Here is a 21773-nt window from a genome sequence, read left to right as displayed (position 1 = left end):
ATTCCCAACAAGCTGGGGATTAATCGTGTCCTCCAATCACTGCCACCTAGTTACAAGAACTTCGTGATGAACTACAACATGCGAACATGAACAAGGAGTTACCCGAACTCTTCTCCATGCTGAAATCTGCCGAGGTTGAAATAAGGAAAGAGAACCAAGTGTTGATGGTCAACAAGACCACCAGTTTCAAGAAGCGAGGCAAGCCTAACAACAAGGGCAACTTCAAGAAGGGCGGCAAGAAAGTTGTTGCACCTCCGGAGAAGCCCAAGGCTGGCCCTAAGCCTGATACTGTGTGCTATTACTGCAAGGAGAAGGGGCACTGGAAGCGTAATTGCTCCAAATACTTGGCTGATCTGAAGAGCGGCCTCATCAAAAAGAAAGGTATATTTGATATACATGTTATAGATGTCTATCTTACTGGTTCTCGTAGCAAGTGCTCGGGTATTTGATACTCGGTTCGGTTGCTCACATTTGTAACTCGAAACAGAAGCTCGCGGAATAGACGGAGCCCGGCGAGGGACGAGGTGACGATGCGCGTTGGAAATGGATCCAAGGTCGATGTGATCACCGTCGGCACGCTCCCCTACATCTACCTTCGGGATTAGTTTTAAACCTCAATAATTGTTATTTGGTACTGCGTTGAGCATGAACATTATATCTGGATCTTGTTTAATGCAAGACGGTTATTCGTTTAAGTCGGAGAATAATGGTTGTTCGATTTATATGAGTAATGTCTTTTATGGCCATGCACCCGAGATGAATGGTTTATTCTTGTTAAGTCTTGATAGTAGAGATACACATGTTCATAACATTGATGCTAAGCGAATTAAATTGAATGATAATTCTACTTATATGTGGCACTCGTCGTCTTGGTCACATTGGAGTGAAGCGCATGAAGAAACTCCATTCCGATGGACTTCTTGAGTCACTTGACTTTGAGTCACTTGATAGATGCGAAGCATGTCTAATGGGAAAAATGACTAAGACTCCATTTTCTGGTACAATGGAGCGAGCTACAGACTTATTGGAAATCATACATACCGATGTGTGCGGACCAATGAGTGTAGCATCGCGCGGTGGTTATCGCTATGTTCTAACCTTCACGGATGATCTGAGTAGATATGGGTATATTTACTTTATGAAACATAAGTCCGAAACTTTCGAGAAGTTTAAGGAATTCCAAAGTGAAGTAGAAAATCAACGTAACAAGAAGATTAAGTTTCCGCGTTCGATCGCGGAGGCGAATATCTGAGTTATGAGTTTGGCATGCATTTAAAGAAATGCGGAATACTTTCACAGTTGACACCGCCGGGAACACCACAGCGCAATGGTGTGTCCGAACGTCGAAATCGAACTCTCTTAGATATGGTTCGTTCTATGATGTCTCTTACCGATTTGCCGTTATCGTTTTGGGGTTATGCATTAGAGACAGCCGCATTCACTTTAAATAGGGCACCATCTAAATCCGTTGAAACGACACCGTATGAATTATGGTTTGGGAAGAAACCTAAGTCGTCGTTCCTTAAAGTTTGGGGTTGCGAAGCTTATGTAAAGAAGTTACAACTCGACAAGCTAGAACCCAAAGCGGAGAAATGCGTCTTCATAGGATACCCTAAAGAAACAATTGGGTATACTTTCTATCACGGATCCGAAGGCAAAATCTTTGTTGCCAAGAACGGATCCTTTCTTGAGAAGGAGTTTCTCACGAAAGAAGTGAGCTGGAAGGAAAGTAGAACTCGACGAGGTTAATGAACCTTCTCTCATTGATCGGAGTAGCGCAAGTACCGGAAGATGTTCCTGTACGGCTCGCGCCGATAGGAGAGGAAGCAAATGATGATGATCATGAAACTTCGAACGAGGAAGCTATCGAACCTCGCGGATCGACGAGGAGCGTACCACTCCCGATTGGTATGATCCCTGTCTAAATGTCATGATTGTGGACAACAATGATGAGGACCTCGCGACGTATGAAGAAGCAATGGTGAGCCCGGATTCCAACAAATGGCAAGAAGCCATGAAATCCGAAATGGGATCCATGTATGATAACAAAGTATGGACTTTGGTAGACCTACCTGATAGCCGCAAGGCTGTTGAGAATAAATGGATCTTCAAGAGAAAAACAGATGCTGATGGTAATATTATTGTCTATAAAGCTCGACTTGTCGCAAAGGGTTTCCGACAAATTCAAGGAGTTGACTACGATGAGACTTTCTCACCTGTAGCGAAGCTAAAGTCTGTGAGGATTTTGTTAGCAATAGCTGCATTTTTCGATTATGAGATTTGGCAGATGGATGTCAAAACGGCGTTCCTAAATGGTGACATTGAGGAAGAGTTGTATATGGTACAACCCAAAGGTTTTGTCGATCCTAAAAATGCTGACAAGGTATGCAAGCTTCAGCGTTCCATTTACGGACTGAAGCAAGCATCCCGGAGTTGGAACCTACGCTTTGATAGGGTGATCAAAGACTTCGGTTTTATACGGACTCATGGTGAGGCTTGTATTTACAAGAAAGTGAGTGGGAGCTCCGTAGCATTCCCGATATTATATGTAGATGACATATTATTGATTGGGAATGATATAGAACTATTAAGCGAGTGTTAAAGGTTATTTGAATAAGTGTTTTTCAATGAAAGACCTTGGTGAAGCAGCGTACATTTTAGGCATCAAGATTTATAGAGATAGATCAAGACGCCTAATAGGCCTTTCACGAGTACATACACTGGACAAGATTCTAAAGAAGTTTAGAATGGATGAAAGCAAGAAAGGGTTCTTGCCTATGTTGCCGAGTAAGGTCTTGAGTAAGACTCAAGGTCCGGCTACGGCAGATGAAAGAGAAAGGATGAGCAAGATCCCCTATGCTTCGGCAGTAGGCTCTCTCATGTATGCCATGCTGTGTACTAGACCGGATATCGCACATGCTGTTAGTTTGACCAGCAGATATCAAAGTGATCCAGGAATGGAACACTGGACAGCGGTCAAGAATATCCTAAAGTACTTGCAAAGAACTAAGGATATATTTCTTTGTTATGGCGGTGACCAAGAGCTCGTTGTAACCAGTTACACCGATGCAAGTTGGAACACCGATCCTGATGACTCTAAGTCTCAGTCTGGGTACGTGTTTATATTGAATGGTGCGGCAGTAAGCTGGAGCAGTTCCAAGCAGTGCACGGTGGCGAAATCTTCAACAGAATCTGAATATATAGCGGCTTCAGAAGCTTCATCGGAAGCGGTATGGATGAAGAGGTTCATTGTTGAGCTTGGTGTGGTTCCTAGTGCATTGGACCCGTTAGTCATTTATTGTGACAACACGGGTGCCATCACCAATGCAAAGGAACCAAGGTCACACAAGAAGCTGAAGCATATCAAGCTGCGTTTTCATTCGATTCGCGAATACATCGAAGATGGTGAAGTAGAGATTTGCAAAGTACACACAGATCTGAATGTTGCAGATCCGTTGACTAAAGCTCTCCCTAGGGCAAAGCATGACCAACACCAGAATGCTATGGGTGTTAGGTACCTTACATTGTAATCTAGATTATTGACTCTAGTGCAAGTGGGAGACTATTGGAGATATGCCCAAGAGGCAATAATAAAATGGTTATTATAATATCTTTGTGTTTATGATAAATGTTTGCATACCATGCTATAATTGTATTAACCGAAACATTGATACATGTGTGTTATGTAAACAACAAGGAGTCCCTAGTAAGCCTCTTGTATAACTAGCTTGTTTATTAATGGATGATCATGGTTTCGTGATCATGAACATTGGATGTTATTAATAACAAGGTTGTGTCATTAGTTGAATGATATAATGGACACACACCCAAATGAGCGTAGCATAAGATCAAGTCATTAAGTTCATTTTGCTATAAGTTTTCAATACATAGTTGTCTTAGTCCTTCGACCATGAGATCATGTAAATCACTTACACCGGAAGGGTACTTTGATTACATCAAACGCCATTGCGTAAATGGGTGGTTATAAAGATGGGATTAAGTATTTGGAAAGTGTGAGTTGAGGCATATGGATCAATAGTGGGATTTGTCCATCCTGATGACGGATAGATATACTCTGGGCCCTCTCGGTGGACTGTCGACCGAATAGCTTGCAAGCACATGATTGGATCATGAGAGATGACATACCGCGGTACGAGTAAAGAGTACTTGTCGGTAACGAGGTTGAACAAGGTATGGTGATACCGATGATCAAACCTCGGACAAGTAGAATATCGTGTGACAAAGGGTATTGGCATCGTATGTAAATGGTTCAACCGATCACTAAGTCATCGTTGAATATGTGGGAGCCAATATGGATCTCCAGATCCCGCCGTTGGTTATTGCTCGGAGAGGAGTCTCGACCATGTCTGCATAGTTCGCGAACCGTAGGGTGACGCGCTTAAGGTTCGATGTCGCATAAGTAGATTTGAATATGGTATGGAGACGAAGTTAGTTCGGAGTCTCGGATGGGATCCAGGACATCACGAGGAGGTCCGGAATTGTCCGGAGAATAATATTCATATATGGGAAGTCAATTTCCGGGGTTCGGGAAAAAGTCCGGTATTTTGACCGGAGCTTCTAGAAGGTTCTAGAGGGCCACCAGTGGGCCCACCACCCCGGGAGAGGCCACATAGGCGCCACATGGCATAGTGGGTCCTACCCACCATGACATGTGGGCCTAGGCCGGCCCCCCCTTAGAGATAAGATCTATCTCTAGTTTAAATGGTTTAAATCTAGAGATAAGATCTATCTCCTAAAATAAATGGTTTAAATTAGGAGATAAAGGGGAAAACTTGGGGGGGGGGGAAGTTTGCCCCCCCATGTGGCCGGCCAAAGGGGGTAGGTGGGCCCTAGGGGAAACCCTAGGCCGACCCCCCACCTATATAAAGAGGGGAGGGGGTGGCCGGCCAAACCCCCCATCCATTACCTCCTCCTCTGGCCGCCTCTCCCTCCACCATACGCTGCTCCGGCTTAGGCGAAGCCCTGCAGTTTTCTTCCTCCACCTCCACCACCACGTCGTCGTGCTGCTGGACTTTGGAGGAGATCTAGCACACCTCCGCTGCCCGCTGGAACGGGAGAGGAAGGAGCTTCATCGACACCGTACGCGCGACCGAGTACGGAAGTGCTGCCGGATTGCGGCACCGGGGACGATCGTCTACACCAACAACGAGATTAATCTCGTAGGCTTTGGAATCTTCGAGGGTTAGTCTCATCTCCATCTCGTTGCTTCGATCTTGTAGATTAGATCTTGGGTGTTCCATAGATTAGATCTATTGGTTTTATTCGTCATGCGGTAGGAAAATTTTTGTTTTCTATGCTACGAACCCCATCACATAGAGCTTGTTAAAATTTGGTTTGCATGATTGATCTCTAGAGTCTACATATTTTCTGGTTGAGGTGTTTGAACAACAAGGAGACAATATAAAGTCTTATAATAGTTACAATATGTTCATATGTGAGCTTTCTGCACCTTTTATACTTGAGTTTGCTTCAAACAACCTTGCTAGCCTAGCCTTGTATTGAGAGGAATTCTTCTCGTGCATCCAAATCCTTGAGTCAAATACTATGCCATTTGTGTCCACCATACCTACCTATCACATGGTATTTCTCCGCCATTCCAAAGTAAATTACTTGAGTGATACCTTTAAAAATTCTATTCTTTCCCTTTGCAATATATAGCTCATGGGACAAATAGCCTTAAAAACTATTGTGGTGAAGAATATGTACTTATGTGTCTTATTTCTTAATAAGTCGCTTGTTGAGCGGTAACCATGTTTTTGGGGACGCCATCAACTCTTTTACCTTTGTTGAATATCATGTGAGTTGCTATGCATGTTCGTCTTGTCTGAAGTAAGGGCGGTTCTCACGATCAAATGGTTTGAGTATGCATATCGTTAGAGAAGAACATTGGGCCGCTAACTAAAGCCATGATTCATGGTGGAAGTTTCAGTTTGGACAATCAATCCTCAATCTCTTATGAGAATATTAACTGTTGTTGAATGCTTATGCATTAAAGAGGAGTCCATTATCTGTTGTCTATGTTGTCCCGATATGGATGTCTAAGTTGAGAATAATCAAAAGCGAGAAATCCAATGCGAGCTTTCTCCTTAGACGTTTGTACAGGCGACATAGAGGTACCCCTTTGTGACACTTGGTTGAAACATATGCTATGCAATGATAATCAGTGTTAATCCAAGCTAATTAGGACAAGGTGCGAGCACTATTAGTATACTATGCATGAGGCTTGTAACTTATATGATATCTTATACATAACACATATGCTTTATTACTACCGTTGACAAAATTGTTTCTTATTTTCAAAATGAAAAGCTCTAGCACAAATATAGTAATCAATGATTCCCTCTGCGCAGGGCCTATCTTCTACTTTATTGTTGAGTCAGTTTGCCTATTCTTTCTATCCCAGAAGCAAACACTTGTGTCAACTATGTGCATTGATTCTTACATGTTTACTTATTGCACTTGTTATATTACTTTGTGTTGACAATTATCCATGAGATATACATGTTGAAGTTGAAAGCAACCGCTGAAACTTATATCTTCCTTTGTGTTGCTTCAATACATTTACTTTGAATTTATTGCTTTATGAGTAACTCTTATGCAAGTCTTATTGATGCTTGTCTTGAAAGTATTATTCATGAAAAGTCTTTGCTATATGATTCATTTGTTTACTCATTATCTTCATCATTGCTTCGAATCGCTGCATTCATCTCATATGCTTACAATAGTATGATCAAGATTATGATAGCATGTCACTTCGAAATTATCTTTGTTATCGTTTACCTACTCGAGGGCGAGTAGGAACTAAGCTTGGGGATGCTTGATACGTCCCAAACGTATCTATAATTTCTTATGTTCCATGCTACTTTTATAATGATACTCACATGTTTTATACACATTATATGTCATTATTATGCATTTTCCGGCACTAACCTATTGACGAGATGCCGAAGAGCTAGTTGCTCGTTTTCTGCCGTTTTTGGTTTCGAAATCCTACAAAGGAAATATTCTCGGAATTGGACGAAATCAACGCCCGGGGTCCTATTTTTCCACGAAGCTTCCAGAAGTCCGAGGGAGAGACGAAGTGGGGCCACGAGGTGGCCAGACAACAGGGCGGCGCGGCCCAAGCCCTGGCCGCGCCGACCTGTTGTGTGGGTCCCCCGTGACGCCTCCTGACCTGCCCTTCCGCCTACTTAAGGTCTTCATCGCGAAACCCCTAGTACCGAGAGCCACGATACGGAAAACCTTCCAGAGACGCCGTCGCCGCCAATCCTATCTCGGGGGATTCAGGAGATCGCCTCCGGCACCCTGCCGGAGAGGGGAATCATCTCCCGGAGGTCTCTTCATCGCCATGATCGCCTTCGGATCGATGTGTGAGTAGTCCACCCCTGGACTATGGGTCCATAGCAGTAGCTAGATGGTTGTCTTCTCCTCATTGTGCTATCATGTTAGATCTTGTGAGCTGCCTATCATGATCAAGATCATCTATTTGTAATGCTACATGTTGTGTTTGTTGGGATCCGATGAATATTGAATACTATGTCAAGTTGATTATCAATCTATCATATATGTTATTTATGTTCTTGCATGCTCTCCGTTGCTATTAGAGGCTCGGCCAAGTTGATACTTGTGACTCCAAGAGGGAGTATTTATGCTCGATAGTGAGTTCATGCCTCCATTAAATGCGGGACGAGTGACGTGAAAGTTCTAAGGTTGTGGATGTGTCTGTTGCCACTAGGGATAAAATATCGATGCTTTGTCTTAGGATATTTGTGTTGATTACATTACGCACCATACTTAATGCAATTGTCTGTTGTTTACAACTTAATACTGGAGGGGGTTCGGATGATAACCTGAAGGTGGACTTTTTAGGCATAGATGCATGTTGGATAGCGGTCTATGTACTTTGTCGTAATGCCCTGATTGAATCTCATAGTACTAATCATGATATATGTATGTGCATTGTTATGTCTTCTTTATTTGTCAATTGCCCAACTGTAATTTGTTCACCCAACATCTGTTTATCTTATGGGAGAGACACCACTAGTGATCTGTGGACCCCGGTCCTATTCTTTACATCTGAAATACAATCTACTGCAATTGTTCTTTACTGTTCTTTGCAAACAACTATCATCATCCACACTATACATCTAATCCTTTGTTAGAGCAAGCCGGTGAGATTGACAACCTCGCTGTTACGTTGGGGCAAAGTTCTGTGATTGTGTTGTGCATGTTCCACGTTGACGCCGGAATCCCTGGTGTTGCGCCGCACTACACTCCGCCGCCATCAACCTTCAACGTGCTTCTTGGCTCCTACTGGTTCGATAAACCTTGGTTTCTTTCTGAGGGAAAACTTGCTACTATACACATCACACCTTCCTCTTGGGGTTCCCAACGGGCGTGTGCTTTACGCGTCATCACTGTTCCGCCGTTTATCCGCGCTCAATAATACCCGTACGTAGACGCTTTTGGATCTTCAACTGGCCGCCATTCATCCAAGCGTCACGATGACCGACCTCTCCGGGCTTCCATCAGACACCTCCAGCGAGGGCAAGCCTGCAGGATGGCGCCATTGGTGGGACAGCGTCCGGACGCCCAGCAGCGGCGATGATTCCCCGCCGCCGGACATCGGCGAGGAATGGGAGGCCGAGGAGGAGGAGGAGGAGGAGGAGGAGGAGGAGGAGTCCGAGGAGGAGGAAGAGGCTGAGGCGGCCCGGGCGAAAGTGAAGCGGAAGGCGCCGGTGAGCTCCGTCGACGACGAGGAGGACACAAGTTCCTCCGATGCGTCGGAGGACACTGCCTCTTTGGAAGAGGTGACGAGCAGGAAGCGCCACCGTGAGGACGACGAGGCGGGGCCATCAAAAAAGTAGTTTAAATTTTTATATGTAAATTTGTTTATATTTTTCGAAATTTTTATATGTAATTTGTGTATGTTGCACCGCTTTAAATATTAGCAGCGTTATTTAACCTACACATTTCTTCTATATGCAATACTAAATAAAAAAAATATTTTAAAGTTTGAAGGCGGCGCTTGGGGGACGCGGCTTGGGAGACCTCCCGCAAACACGACACAAATGAAACACATCCCTCAAATGCTTGATCCGGACGCGTTTGAAGGACGCTTTGAGGGACGCTTGGGCGGCTGCAGATGCTCTAAATCTAACGGCTGTTTGGGGACGTGGCCGGAGACTGGAGACGCTCTAATTCATCCAACGGCCTGGGTGCATCCCATTCCCATACCCAACCGGAGTCCCGACTCCACCCCCGCCGCGCGCCGCCCCTTGCCGCGCCGTCGTTTTCCCCCAACTTCGCCGGCCAAGGCCGCAGTCGCTCGTGCTCCTTTATAGCAGCAGCAAGTCAGAGGAACCCGACTTGACCCCGACTCCACCCAGCCGCCGCGCCGCGTCGCGCAGCGCTGCTGCTCGTTCCAATCGACTCCGCTCTCATGGCGGCGACGGCTCCCCTGCCTCGTGCCCCCGTCTCCTCCCCCGCGACCCGCACCGCCTTCTGGCCAGCTCGCTCCAACCTTCGCACGGCCGCACCGCCGCCGCCGGGGACCCTGGGATGGCGGCGCAGGCAGCCCTTCCCGGCGGTCTCGATAACTCCGGCCTCCGCCCAGTCCACGCCACCGGCGCTCGCCGTCGATCCCGAGGTTTGTTGATTGATTTTCCCCGCAGAATCTGCCCCCTCCTCCTTCTCGTTCGGAAAGGCCGGCCTTAGCAGACCTTAGGAATGGGGATGGACTGACTTGTCTGTCCCTTAAGTGGAAGCTGCTTTGAGCATTTGTCTTACGCTTCAGTGGGTTCCTGTACAAAATTTGCTCAATATACTAGAAGCCACAGCATATAATGAATGCCTGATGGCGACCGAACTCGGGAGCATTAAGCCAGTGGGAGATTTACATTTTGGTGGATGTCGGAAGCAATGCTAAGCAAAACCAATTACGCACGAACAATCAAATGTTTCTGTTATGCCACCTAGCACCCTAGCCTGCCGATTTAGTACCCCCTCCAGCCCAAATTAATTGGCGCAGCTCGGGAGTAAACTTGTACTGGACGTAGTGTATACTTGTGTCAGTTAATTTGGACCGGAGGAAGTACAAACAAAATGTACCTAGCAGTTCTTGCTTACTCAGATGCATTGCTACTGTTCAAATCAGCTTATCATCATCCTGTGATACCTGTAGGTTGAAGCATTGCTAGACAGCGTGAAGTGGGACACCAAAGGGCTGGCAGTTGCCATCGCGCAAAATGTGGATACTGGAGCCATTCTTATGCAGGGCTTTGCCAACAGAGAAGCCCTTGCAGCGACTATATCGACCAGAAAGGCTACATTCTATAGCCGTTCCCGGTCTTCGTTGTGGACCAAAGGGGAGACGTCCATGAACTTCATCAATGTGCACGACATCTTCCTGGACTGTGACCGTGATTCGGTAAGCATCTTCTGCTTTGGGACGGTTATGCATCAGACTATCAGAGCAGTCAGTTTGGCTTCAGATGATGATGCTAACTTGGGCGGTTTGTGTTTCCTTGGGAAATTAGATAATATACCTTGGTACACCAGATGGACCTACATGCCATACAGGGGCAGAGACATGCTACTATTCTTCAGTCTATGATGCCCTACAAGGTTCGAAGGTATTTTTCTCTAATAAACCTTTCTGTAAATACAACTGTACTTGTAATTTAACTACGATTATATTCCACAGTCCAGTCAAGAGAGGCAGGTTGCTACAACTCTGTACTCGCTTGAAGATACTATCAGTAAGCGGAAGAAGGAGATAGTAACTGAAGGAGGTGGTAAGCCATCATGGACGAAAAAACTACTGCTTGATAACCAGCTGCTTTGCTCGAAAATACGGTATGTGATGCTTTGCTGATTTCTCATATCACATATATTGCAGTGTAATAAATTTCCATAATAATTTTTTGATGTTTCAAGATAACGGAAATAGAATAGCATAGTACTCCCTCTGTTCTGTTTTATAAGACCTTTTGGACATTTTATAGATTCACTCACTTTAGTTTGTATCTAGTCTATTTTTAGTGAGTAGGTTCACTCATTTTGGTTTGTATCTAATCTATTTTGAAATATCTAAACAATCTTATATTAGTAAACAGAGGGAGTAGTTCTTTTGTTTTTCTACCCTGCTTTACATTGTTCATTTCAAGAGTAAAACTGTGTTTGCTCATATTTTTAATTCCCCTGTTCTAATCTGATCTGGTCATCTTTAGTTCTTGACCATTCGATATAGAGATATGCTTGTGTTTGGTAGGGCTGTGCAGGCTTCTTGCTAAGCCCCATCCTACAAGAGAATTCTGCCTATTTCTTGTTAAACAGCGTTATCTTGTAATGTATTTTTGTTTGTTCTTCTGTCACGATTTTAAGGTTTTAAGCACAACATTATGGAAGCAATTCCTGGACAAATCTAGGTATTTTAATAAGTTATTGTTCAAGGGCCAAAAAGGTTGGCACCTTGGCAGTGAACCTCCCATGTAAGAGTTTTCTAAATGGAGGGAGTAATCCACTAGAAAAAAAAAACTAATTTTGTAACACACTGTGTACTGCATTTGATTCTCAGGTCAATGACCTGTGTAACTGTATTTAGCAAAATGTTGAATGGGTAGCTAATGCCTAAATTTGTGCATTGAATCATTACAGTTAATATTTTTTTGACTTTGGCTCAGTAATAAGACTTAAAAGGTGCCGTAACTCTGAATAGAACCCTTTTTTAGTAGGCCTGATTCAACATTTTTACTTATTCTGGTTGAATAGCGATATGCACTACTGTGTAGTGTATATATTTTTTGTTCTTTTGTCACGATATTAAGTTATTAAGCACAGCATTATGGAAGTAATTCTTGCACAAATGTAGTTATTCAAATGGGTATCTTTCAAGGGTCGAAAAGGTTGGCGTCTTGGCGGTCATCTTCCCATGATAAGTAATTCTAACACGATGGAGTAATCCACTAGAAAAAACTAATTTTGCAACACACTGTGTACTGCATTCATTTCTCAGGTTTGACCCGACCTGTATAACTGTATTTAGCAAATGTTGAATGGGCAACTAATACCCAAATTTGTGCACTGAATCCTTACAGACAAATTTTGATTATCCTGGCTCACTAATAAGATTTAAAAGGTGCCAGAGGTTTGAATAGCTCCCTTTTTTTGTAGGCCTCATTCAACATTTGATTTACTGGACTCCTATTAATGTAACTTGGGGCGGCTTGTCGATTTGTTTGATGGAAAACATATAACAAAAGAAGGCACTCATACATTCCTATTTCCAATATAAACAGTTGTCTCCCTAGTCCACATCATGCTTAATACATCATCTGTTTGATAGAAAATATACTTGTCCCGTAGCATTACATTTGGCACCATGTATGAGCAGGAACAGTTACTGTCAGAGACAAACTTAAGCGAATTAGTAATTTCTCCATTAAATGTAAACTGCTACATGTATGAGCACAAAATTTGATGTATGATTTTCATCAAGTAATCAGATGGTTTCTGCCTAGGAGAAAAATACAGGCGAGACATATAGGTGGCGTATTTTTCTTTCTCTTCGACTATTTAGTTTTGAATCATTTGTCCTTGATGTGAGCCTTTGCTTGTCAATACCACCTCTACCAACGTATGTCAAATCGCTGGCTTGGTGTTAAACTATTGGCAAGTGTTTGTAGTGCTAATCATGCATACTTTATACCTTTTCTCTTGTTATCATTCCATGTTCAACTTTTCCCTGTTACTCTCTTAAAGCTAGTGCATTTATCTCTTAAAGCTGGTGCTCATTCGTTTCCGGTCTTTCAGTGAAGAAGCTGGTGAACTAATTCAAACGCTGCTCGAGAACGAGGACAGATCCCGTACGGCCTCAGAGATGGGTGATCTGCTGTACCATGCAATGGTGCTTCTCAGTGTAAAGGATGTGAAGATGGAAGAGGTCCTGGAGGTCCTCCGGAAACGTTTTTCTCAGTCTGGCGTTGAGGAGAAGGCCAGCCGCAAGAAATCCTAGCATGATCACATGTAAAGGGATGCATTCTCCATCTGATCGCCCAGTGCGTACCGTGGAGTAGTCTGGTGTTACAGTGTCAGTTGAGGTTTATGTTTTTGCGTTACTCTCTAAGAAGGCGGCTCTAGACTTGTTTTTCTGTTTAATTCCCTCGTGACCGTAGAGACTGTAACTTGCACAGTTGCTGTGTTGTTCATGCTTTGGCCAATAAAGCGGTTTCTTTGGGATAACTGTTTTTAGCTTGTTTGATGTACTACCATGATTCTGGCATTTGCTGTGTTCTTTGGTTTTGAAATGTAGTGCAAATTTCTTTAAAGAAATACTACGAGTAGGCCAATGATTTTTATCTGTAGTACAGAAAATATGTTTCATTACTCGTAAAAAAAAGTTTGCCAGGCTTGCTAAATACTGGTCTGCAAATTATATACTCATTGGATCCATAATAATCGTGGCACCGCCGAACGCGTTGTTCTATGCAGAAGAAAATGTTCTTGTGGATGGTGGAAAGATGTTAAAATGATTCCTACGTGATATTTTGATAGAGGGGAGTACAACATCACCGAAATTGCAAGCATGAGGACTTAAACTCGCAGTGGGTAGGAAGGCATCAGCCCCTTCCCACACTAGGCTATGCCTTAGTCTGTATGGCGGAAAGATGTTCATTAGTGATTCCTGAAAATTTGACTAGGTAATTGTACGTCCGAGGACCGAAAGGCGCCGCGTACATATCTCTTCCAAAATAGACTGACATGTACAGTAACTTTCATGGTTCTTTCACGCTTTTGTTTTGTGTGGATGCGACTGAGCATGTGCAATAATTTCTCGCCCTATCACGTTCTTGGTTGGACCAGCGTGGAATGGATGCAATATCTCTTTTCTTTTGCTGAGATAAAGTTCATAAAAAATCCAAAGCTACTCAGTCAAGAAGAGAAATTTTGAAGATAAAAAATCAAGTGATTTTACACGAACGCGTGAATCCATGGTCAAAGCTACTCGACTCGATTAAGATGGTTGTGCAATTAGCTAAAAATCGATTCGACTGAGATTACCAACTTCTTAGTGACTGTGTATTCAGGAAATGAAGTACGCGGTACATAACTCAATTGAAGCTATTTTTGACAAACAGTACAGCAGATTTCATTTTCTTGACAAAAAGAAGAACATTGCACAGTTTTGCACGGAACGCGTAGCGACTAGCGCGTCTGAAAACTGAAAGGGACAACATCACCAAAGACCAAACCCTCGCTCCGCCGTGCCCGTGCCCGTGCGAGCAACGCCGGGGAGCGAGCGATCCAGTCGAGATCCCCCATCTCCCTATCCCCTCCGCCTCATGGATCCGGCCGCCGAACCGCCGGCGCCGGCGGCCACCTCCGCCGCCGCCGCCGCCACCATCCTCGACACCCTAGGCGAGGAGGTGCTCGCCGTGATGTCCCCGGTCTCCATCTGCATGGCGCTCGTCGTCCTCCTCATCTCGCTGCTGGCGCCGCCCTCCTCCTCGCCGTCCGCCCCGCCCCCCGTCACCGCCGCCACGCTCGTCTACCTCGAGTCCCCCTCCGACTCCGCGGGGCAGAAGCTCGTCGGCGCGCTCCTCGACGCCGCCGTCTTCGTCGTCCTCGTCGCGCTCGTCACCTTCGTCCTCGTCGCGCTCTACTACTACCGCTGCACCGGCTGCCTCAAGAACTACATGCGCTTCTCCGCCTTCTTCGTCCTCTTCTCCATGGGCGGGGGCATCGCCGTCGCCGCCCTCCGCCGCCTCGACGCCCCGCTCGACGCGCCCACCGCGCTCCTGCTCCTCTTCAACGCCTCAGCCGTCGGCGTCCTCTCCGTCTTCGCGTCCGCGGTGCCCATCCTCGTCCGCCAGGGCTACATGGTCGCGCTCGCCGTCATCGTCGCCGCGTGGCTCTCCAGGCTCCCTGAGTGGACCACCTGGATCATGCTCGTCGCGCTCGCCCTCTATGACCTCGTCGCTGTGCTCGCGCCGCGGGGCCCGCTCAGGATGCTTGTGGAGCTGGCCTCCTCCAGGGACGATGAGCTCCCGGCGCTCATCTACGAATCGCGCCCAACTCTAGGCCCAGCTGAGGAGATGCAGCCACCCGATTCTGGCCGATCCGCTGCAAACCAGTATGCCAGGGTGGGTCAGCAGGATGATATGGCTCCTGCCATGGTGGAAATGAGGGATCTTGGTGGCCGATCCGCTGCAAGCCAGATGGCCAGCTCAAGTGGTTCCACATTCCAAATCGAAGGGGATATACCAACGCCGGCAACAACGCAGACATCAAATCAAGGTGGGAGACCACAGCATGCTGTCATTCAGATTGAGCAGCGTGAGGAAGAAGAGACAGCTCCATTGGTGTCAGCTGCATCTGCCAACAGTTCAGTACCCAGTGAGGAGCAAAGACAAGTTTCATCATCGGAACCTCCCGACGATGAGTTTGAGATGTTCGAGTCAAGCAGGGGAATCAAGCTGGGACTTGGCGATTTCGTCTTCTACAGTGTGCTTGTGGGGAGGGCTGCGATGTATGATCTGATGACGGTGTATGCGTGCTACCTTGCCATCATCGCGGGGCTTGGATGCACCCTCATCTTGCTGTCCATATGCAGGCATGCATTGCCTGCACTTCCCATCTCTATCATGCTGGGAGTCGTGTTCTACTTCTTGACACGGTTGCTCATGGAGCCATTCGTGGTCGGCGCTTCGACCAATTTGGTCATGTTCTGAGTTCTGACTGATGTTTAGCTGTCATTGTTAGATGCCTGGTGAGTGGGAACCAAAATGAGAAATCTGTTGTGGGTGTGACTACTACTTTGTTGGTCATGTCTCATAGACAGTCGTCATATAATCATGACTAGGAGATGTTGTCACAAAATTGAGACTTTAGACTCTATAAGGTAGTATCAGTTTATGAGACATTGATCAACCCATGCCTTGTCGTATAGTTCTATCAACATGGTGTGGCATTTGAGAAGCCATGTTTTGTGTTCCAGTTTCATTATTTATTCTTGCATTCTTCTTGTTTTTTCTTTCTGAGATTCATCGTATTTCAGTTTCATTTTTTGTTCATACGTTCTTCTTATTTTCTGGTGTTTTTCTCCTGAAGATTAGTGATAAAGTAATTGATCATGTTCACTGTATCGTTGATCAGTCTGCAGTTGCTTTTTCTTCTTTCCCCACCTGTTACCTTGGATTTTAATTTTACTATTTCTTACAATAGATAATAAACTTATCAAATACTAAATTGTATCATTTTGAAAACATTTATGGGCAATACTTTACCTAACTATCCCAGAAGTTGTTTTAAAGGATTCTGGGTACAGCTCTTGGTAAAATCTTAATGTCTCTCATTTGCTTCTACAATTAACCATACTCCGATGTATATGAATTGATGAGGTCGAGTATTTGTTTATTGTAGTAAACATACCATGTAACTCCTTATGTTCAAATTCTGTGACATATAGATATCAATCAACTAGTATCATTTTTTACTTTCGTGATGAGTAAAAAGAGTAGAAGCTTTTGTTAGTTTGAGGAGTGGAGCATGTAGGCGCTTGTTTTACATTTTACTCTGTTTTTTGTTATCAATGTTCGGGAGCAGTCATCTAGTTTTTTAAAGTTGTATGAGTGTAATTACATGACATGCTTCATTCTTTGTGTGCCCTTGCATATATTCGATACTTTCCAGGGCGAGCAAACTTCAGGTTTCTGAAATGGCGTGAGCAACTTGAGATGTACACTTTCTTTATACTACTTCAGTTGTGCTGACTGCTGAAGGTAGCTGCTGCAACGCATGCTAACATCCATTTACAAAAGGAAAAAAAAAAGAATGGCGTCATTTTGATGTAGAACTTCATTTGTTGCTTTGAACAGTTCTGTTTGAAGGTGGCCTGTGTTGACGGTAATTTGATATATATAATGGCTGTTATCCAATGGTCTAGCAACCATGGACAGCCAACATTGTTGAGTCTGTGTGAGGCGGATGTCCTCCCCTGACCACGATGTTCGTTGAGGCAATTTACCCTGCGTGGCTGAGGTCGAGGGACATGAGGACGGTTGATGCTGTTACAGATGGTCTCTGGAGATGCTGTGTAGACGGCCCCATAAGAGCCGCATCTTAACACAGCCGTTGCCAAGAGACGAACCTGCTGCGCCTCAGCTCTAACCTCTCTGGACTGTCATTTTCTTGGCACAACTGGATGCAGTAACTCAACACAACATTTTCAACAGGGAACGAAGAAAATTTAAGAGCTGTACCCAAATGCAGCAAAGTAGAGCAGCAGGAAATAACCGAGAAGAGAATCACAGCTTCTGCAGTTCAAATGGTCACTGAAACCAAGTCACACTTCCAGTACAAGCTACTGTTCTATCCATGCCATGGAGAGCTAAAAACAAAGTAACCAATAGTGTTCACCCAGCACTTCGATCAATCCATCCGATAATTAAAGACATATTAAGCTACTTTGCGCGACCAAGCATGTCATCAGGACGGACCATATCATGTCCGATGCACCCACTCCATAACTTGAATTGAGCATTACACCTGCCACCTGGACCAAAAGGATATTTTGGCACAAGAACATTAGTACTGCTGCAGCCGTATGGTGTTTGAGGCTATAGGGAGGCGGGATCATACAGGTACGTTCGGGGAATCTGAGCTTACCTAGGACTTGCTTCACGTTCCTCCAATTCATCCTATGAATGTCATCCTGGTATCTCCCAGCAAGTGGTAGTCTCCTGGTGATGGCTTGTATGGTCGCGTGTAGGTTTCTTCAGCCAAGTTGATGCCATCAGTCCAGTTACCTTCAGAGATAAGAAATATTAGTCATTTTCAAGATTAGAAAGAATATACGTAAGTCCACAAGTGGTACAACCAATTAACATGATTAGTATGAGTGCATTATTTTGAGGACTGCAGTGGAGCGGAACGATCCTCAAGTAGTTCCATGCATGAACTATTTAAATAAGTCAGTTATAGTACTGAACAACTAGACTTAAAATTTGGCAAATCTATCACACTAAAGAATCACATTACACTATTCAAAGGATGAGGAAAAACTAAAATTGGTGGAATAGGACTAATCTACAGTAGAAATATCGTATAGGTAACAAGAAGTGATCGTCCAGAGGCAAGAAAACCAGCATAATATCCGAAAGACCAATACTGTTGGGGGCTTGGGGCAACATTTATATTACTCATATGCTGCACACTACAAGCTAGAAAGCAATCCAATTTAGAAGGGGAATGAATTGGACATCAGCATTACGCACTATACATCAAGATAAGAAACATAAAAACAGAGGAATATAAAGCAGGCACATGCCTACATTCTATTGCTAATCGCACTCTCACACATTCATAAATCAACAGTGAAAAGTGGTCATTTTCAAGATTACAAAGCATCTACATGCCTCCACAAGTGGTACAACCAATTAACATGATTAGTCTGAGTGCATTATTTGAGGAACCCAAATAAAAACATAACCCACACTCTGTGGCCATACTTAAGCACTGCAATGGAGCACAACCATCCTGAAGTAGCCCATGCATGGCGAATACTGAACAACTATCCTTACAAAAAGTTCGTAAGTCGATCACATTAAAGAATCACTTTATACATTGATAAAAAAACTCAGAGGAATACTAAAAAAAATGTAGACATAATACTGTTCGGTCAGCATTTATGTTACTCATATACTGCACACTAAAAACTAGAGAGCAATCCAATTCGAAGGGAAATAAATTGGACATACAGCATACACACCATAGATCAAGATAACAAACATAAATACAGGGAATATGAAGCAAGTACATACCCACATTCTATGAATAATCGCACTCTCATGCATTCATAAATCAACAGTAGAAAGCAGTCATTTTCAAGATTACAAAACATCTACTTGCCTCCACAAGTTGTACAACAAATTGACATGATTAGTGTGAATGCATTATTTTGAGGACCCCAAATCAAAATATTAGCACACACTTTGTGGCCACACTTAAGCACTGGAATTGAGCATAACTATCCTGAAGTAGTCCATGCATGAACTGTTTTGACAAATACTGAACAACTAGCCTTACAAAAAGTTTATAAGCCTATCACACTAAAGAATCACTTTACACATTGCTAAAATACTCAGAGGAAAACTTAAAAAAATGTAGAATGGGACTAGTCCAGAGGCAAGAAACAAGAATTATCCAAAACATAATATTGTTCAGTCAGCACATATACTGCACACTACAAACTAGAGAGCAATCCAATTCGAAGGGAAACAAATTGGACATACAGCATACACAACATAAATATAGCTAATATGAAGCAAGTACATACCCACATTCTGTGAGTAATCGCACTCTCATGCATTCATAAATCAACAGTGGATAGTAGTCATTTTCAGGATTACAAATTAAGCACCTACGCGCCTCCACAAGTGGTACAACCAATTAACATGATTAGTATGGGTGCATTATTTTTAGGACACCAAAACAAAACATAGTTCTGTGGCCATACTTAAGCACTGCAATGGAGCACAACCATCCTGAAGTAGTCCATGCATGACAAATACTGAACAGCTTGCCTTACAAAAAGTTTGTAAGTTGATCACACTAAAGAATCACTTTATACATTGATAAAAGAACTCAGAGGAAAACTAAAAAAAATGTAAAATGGGACTAGTCCAGAGGCAAGAAACCAGAATAATATCCAAAACATAATATTGTTGGGTCAGCATTTATATTACTCATATACTGCACACTACAAACTAGAGAGCAATCCAGTTCGAAAGGAAATAAATTGGACATACAGCATACACACCATAGATCAAGATAACAAACATAAGTACAGGGAATATGAATCAAGTACATTTCCACATTCTATGAGTAATCACACTCTGACACATTGATAAATCAACAGTGGAAAGTAGTCATTGTCATGATTACAACCTCAAGTCAAAATATTAGTGTACACTCTATGCCCTTACTTAAGCACCGCAAGGGAGCAAAACCATTCTGAAGCAGTCGATGCATGAAAAAAATTTAAATTTTTAATGTGTCAGGTATAGAAGAATATTGAAGAACTAGCTTTAGATACAGAGAAACCATGCACACCTAAATCCACAGATACAACTTAGTTAGATACATGATGTTAGCCTTATAAGTTGCAACTGTATCACACTTGTAGATCGTGGCAGGATGCTAAGTTTTGGAGGAAATCGTAAGTGTGGAACGGGACTAGTCTCCGCTTAAAATGTCATATGAGCATCAGGAAATGATCATGAACGACCAGAGGCAAGAAACGTGCATAATATCGATAAAACAGTATCCTTTTTCTGCATCACACACATATGGCAACCGAACACTGAAGCAGTTCAAGCAGGAAACAATTGGACATTCAGCACAACTATCAAACCACAGAAAACAGACATAGTAAAAACAGGGGAAGGGGATGATGGTATTATTCATTACCTGAGGAGAGTGCCCGCGGCAGCTCCCATGCCCGAACGAAACGGCTGGCGATTTGGCAGCTCGGCGGCGCGACCAGGCCATAGACCTCGCACTCCACCACCTTGCGAGCACGCACGTCAACACCAAAGAGGTGCTCTTCCAGGAAGAAGTAGACCACGTCGGGGTTCTTGGGGTGAATCAGCGCCAGCGTGGGGATCTCCCTGGGCAGCCCGGTGGCCTTGTAGCTCTCATCGGCCCAGATCTCTGTAAACCTCGCCTCGTGCTCCAGCGTCCACTCCATGGAGTCCGCATCGGCCAGCGTCCACACGGCGACATTGGGAGCGCACCCGGTACGAGGGTACATGTCCACGAAACGCAGCTTGGCGTCGCTCACCCCCACGCAGCGGTACTCGTCGGTGACTCCCCAACCTTCCCTGCACCTGAGCACCCTCTCTGCAGGGAGCGGGATGAAGCCCAGGACCGGCTCGTCGGCGAAGGGGTCGCAGGTGATGAGGCCCCATGAGAGGTCGACCCACCAGAGCCTCCCGTGGTGCGAGAGCACGCCGATGGGAACCCACGGCCTGGGCGGGAGAGGGTAATGGACTCGCTTCTCGACCCACTCCCCAACCTCGGAAGAGAAGCAGAGGAGCGTGGCCTTGTCCATGCCTATGATGGGCTGGAGCTCCGCGACCATGTAGTGGCCGCCGCCGCGAGGGGAGACGACAAGGCCGAGGTAGGCCTGGTGCAGGATGGTTGCCGCGGGGTCGGGAAGCTGGAACGCCGAGGAGGTGGTGGCGTCGAGCACGAAGTAGCGGCGGTCGTGTAGTTTCCAGCTGACGCTCTTGCTGTTGGGACGGTCGATGACTTCACGCCTCGCGGCGCAGCGCAGGTTGGCCTGTAGGAGGAGCATGCCGGAGGGGTCGGCGGCGAGGACGAAGGGGAAGAAGTGGGGCGTTGGGGGATTCGGGAAGACGCGCGGGGACACGGTGAGGATGGAGACGCGCGGAGGCGCCGTGAGCGCGACGGAGGCGTCGGCGCCGTCCGCCGGCGTGGAGACACTTGGGATGCTGCCTAGGATGACCCATGGCGACGAAGGCGGCGGCGAGGATGGAGAAGCCATGTGTGGATGGTCTTGGGTTGGGCTGGCAAGGAGGCGGAGACAGGTAATGGGGAAAAAAAGCAGAGCTTTGGGGTGGCGTGGTGTGGAAGAAGGCGCAGAGGCAGAGCTGAGATATCAGCGGGGAACAGAACAGGGGCGTGGCAGCCTTTCGAGTTTGAACTTTGAACGTTTCTTGTCGTTTTTC

At 45.0% G+C, this 21773-nt stretch overlaps 3 protein-coding genes across 3 annotated transcripts; 2 read left to right on the top strand and 1 right to left on the bottom strand.

Moving 5' to 3' along the window:
* The first annotated feature begins 9448 nt into the window (after positions 1-9448).
* LOC124661845 (histidine biosynthesis bifunctional protein hisIE, chloroplastic-like) lies at positions 9449-13263 on the top strand. The gene is made up of 5 exons (XM_047199727.1): positions 9449-9670; positions 10205-10450; positions 10560-10655; positions 10727-10878; positions 12835-13263. The coding sequence occupies exons 1-5, from the start codon at positions 9464-9466 to the stop codon at positions 13034-13036; spliced, it is 903 nt and encodes a 300-aa protein (XP_047055683.1). The 5' UTR covers positions 9449-9463; the 3' UTR covers positions 13037-13263.
* A 1014-nt stretch (positions 13264-14277) lies between these two features.
* On the top strand, positions 14278-16003 carry LOC124662204 (presenilin-like protein At1g08700). Its single transcript, XM_047200074.1, has one exon. The coding sequence runs from the start codon at positions 14364-14366 to the stop codon at positions 15750-15752; it is 1389 nt and encodes a 462-aa protein (XP_047056030.1). The 5' UTR covers positions 14278-14363; the 3' UTR covers positions 15753-16003.
* Positions 16004-20479: 4476 nt separating this feature from the next.
* On the bottom strand, positions 20480-21589 carry LOC124660442. Its single transcript, XM_047198256.1, has one exon. It carries the CDS (start codon positions 21587-21589, stop codon positions 20480-20482), a length of 1110 nt encoding a protein of 369 aa, XP_047054212.1.
* Between the last annotated feature and the right edge of the window lie 184 nt (positions 21590-21773).

Source organism: Lolium rigidum, chromosome 6 (genome assembly GCF_022539505.1).
Source record: "Lolium rigidum isolate FL_2022 chromosome 6, APGP_CSIRO_Lrig_0.1, whole genome shotgun sequence".
In the NCBI taxonomy this organism is placed as follows: domain Eukaryota; kingdom Viridiplantae; phylum Streptophyta; class Magnoliopsida; order Poales; family Poaceae; genus Lolium; species Lolium rigidum.
This window is presented reverse-complemented; position numbering and strand designations above follow the sequence as displayed.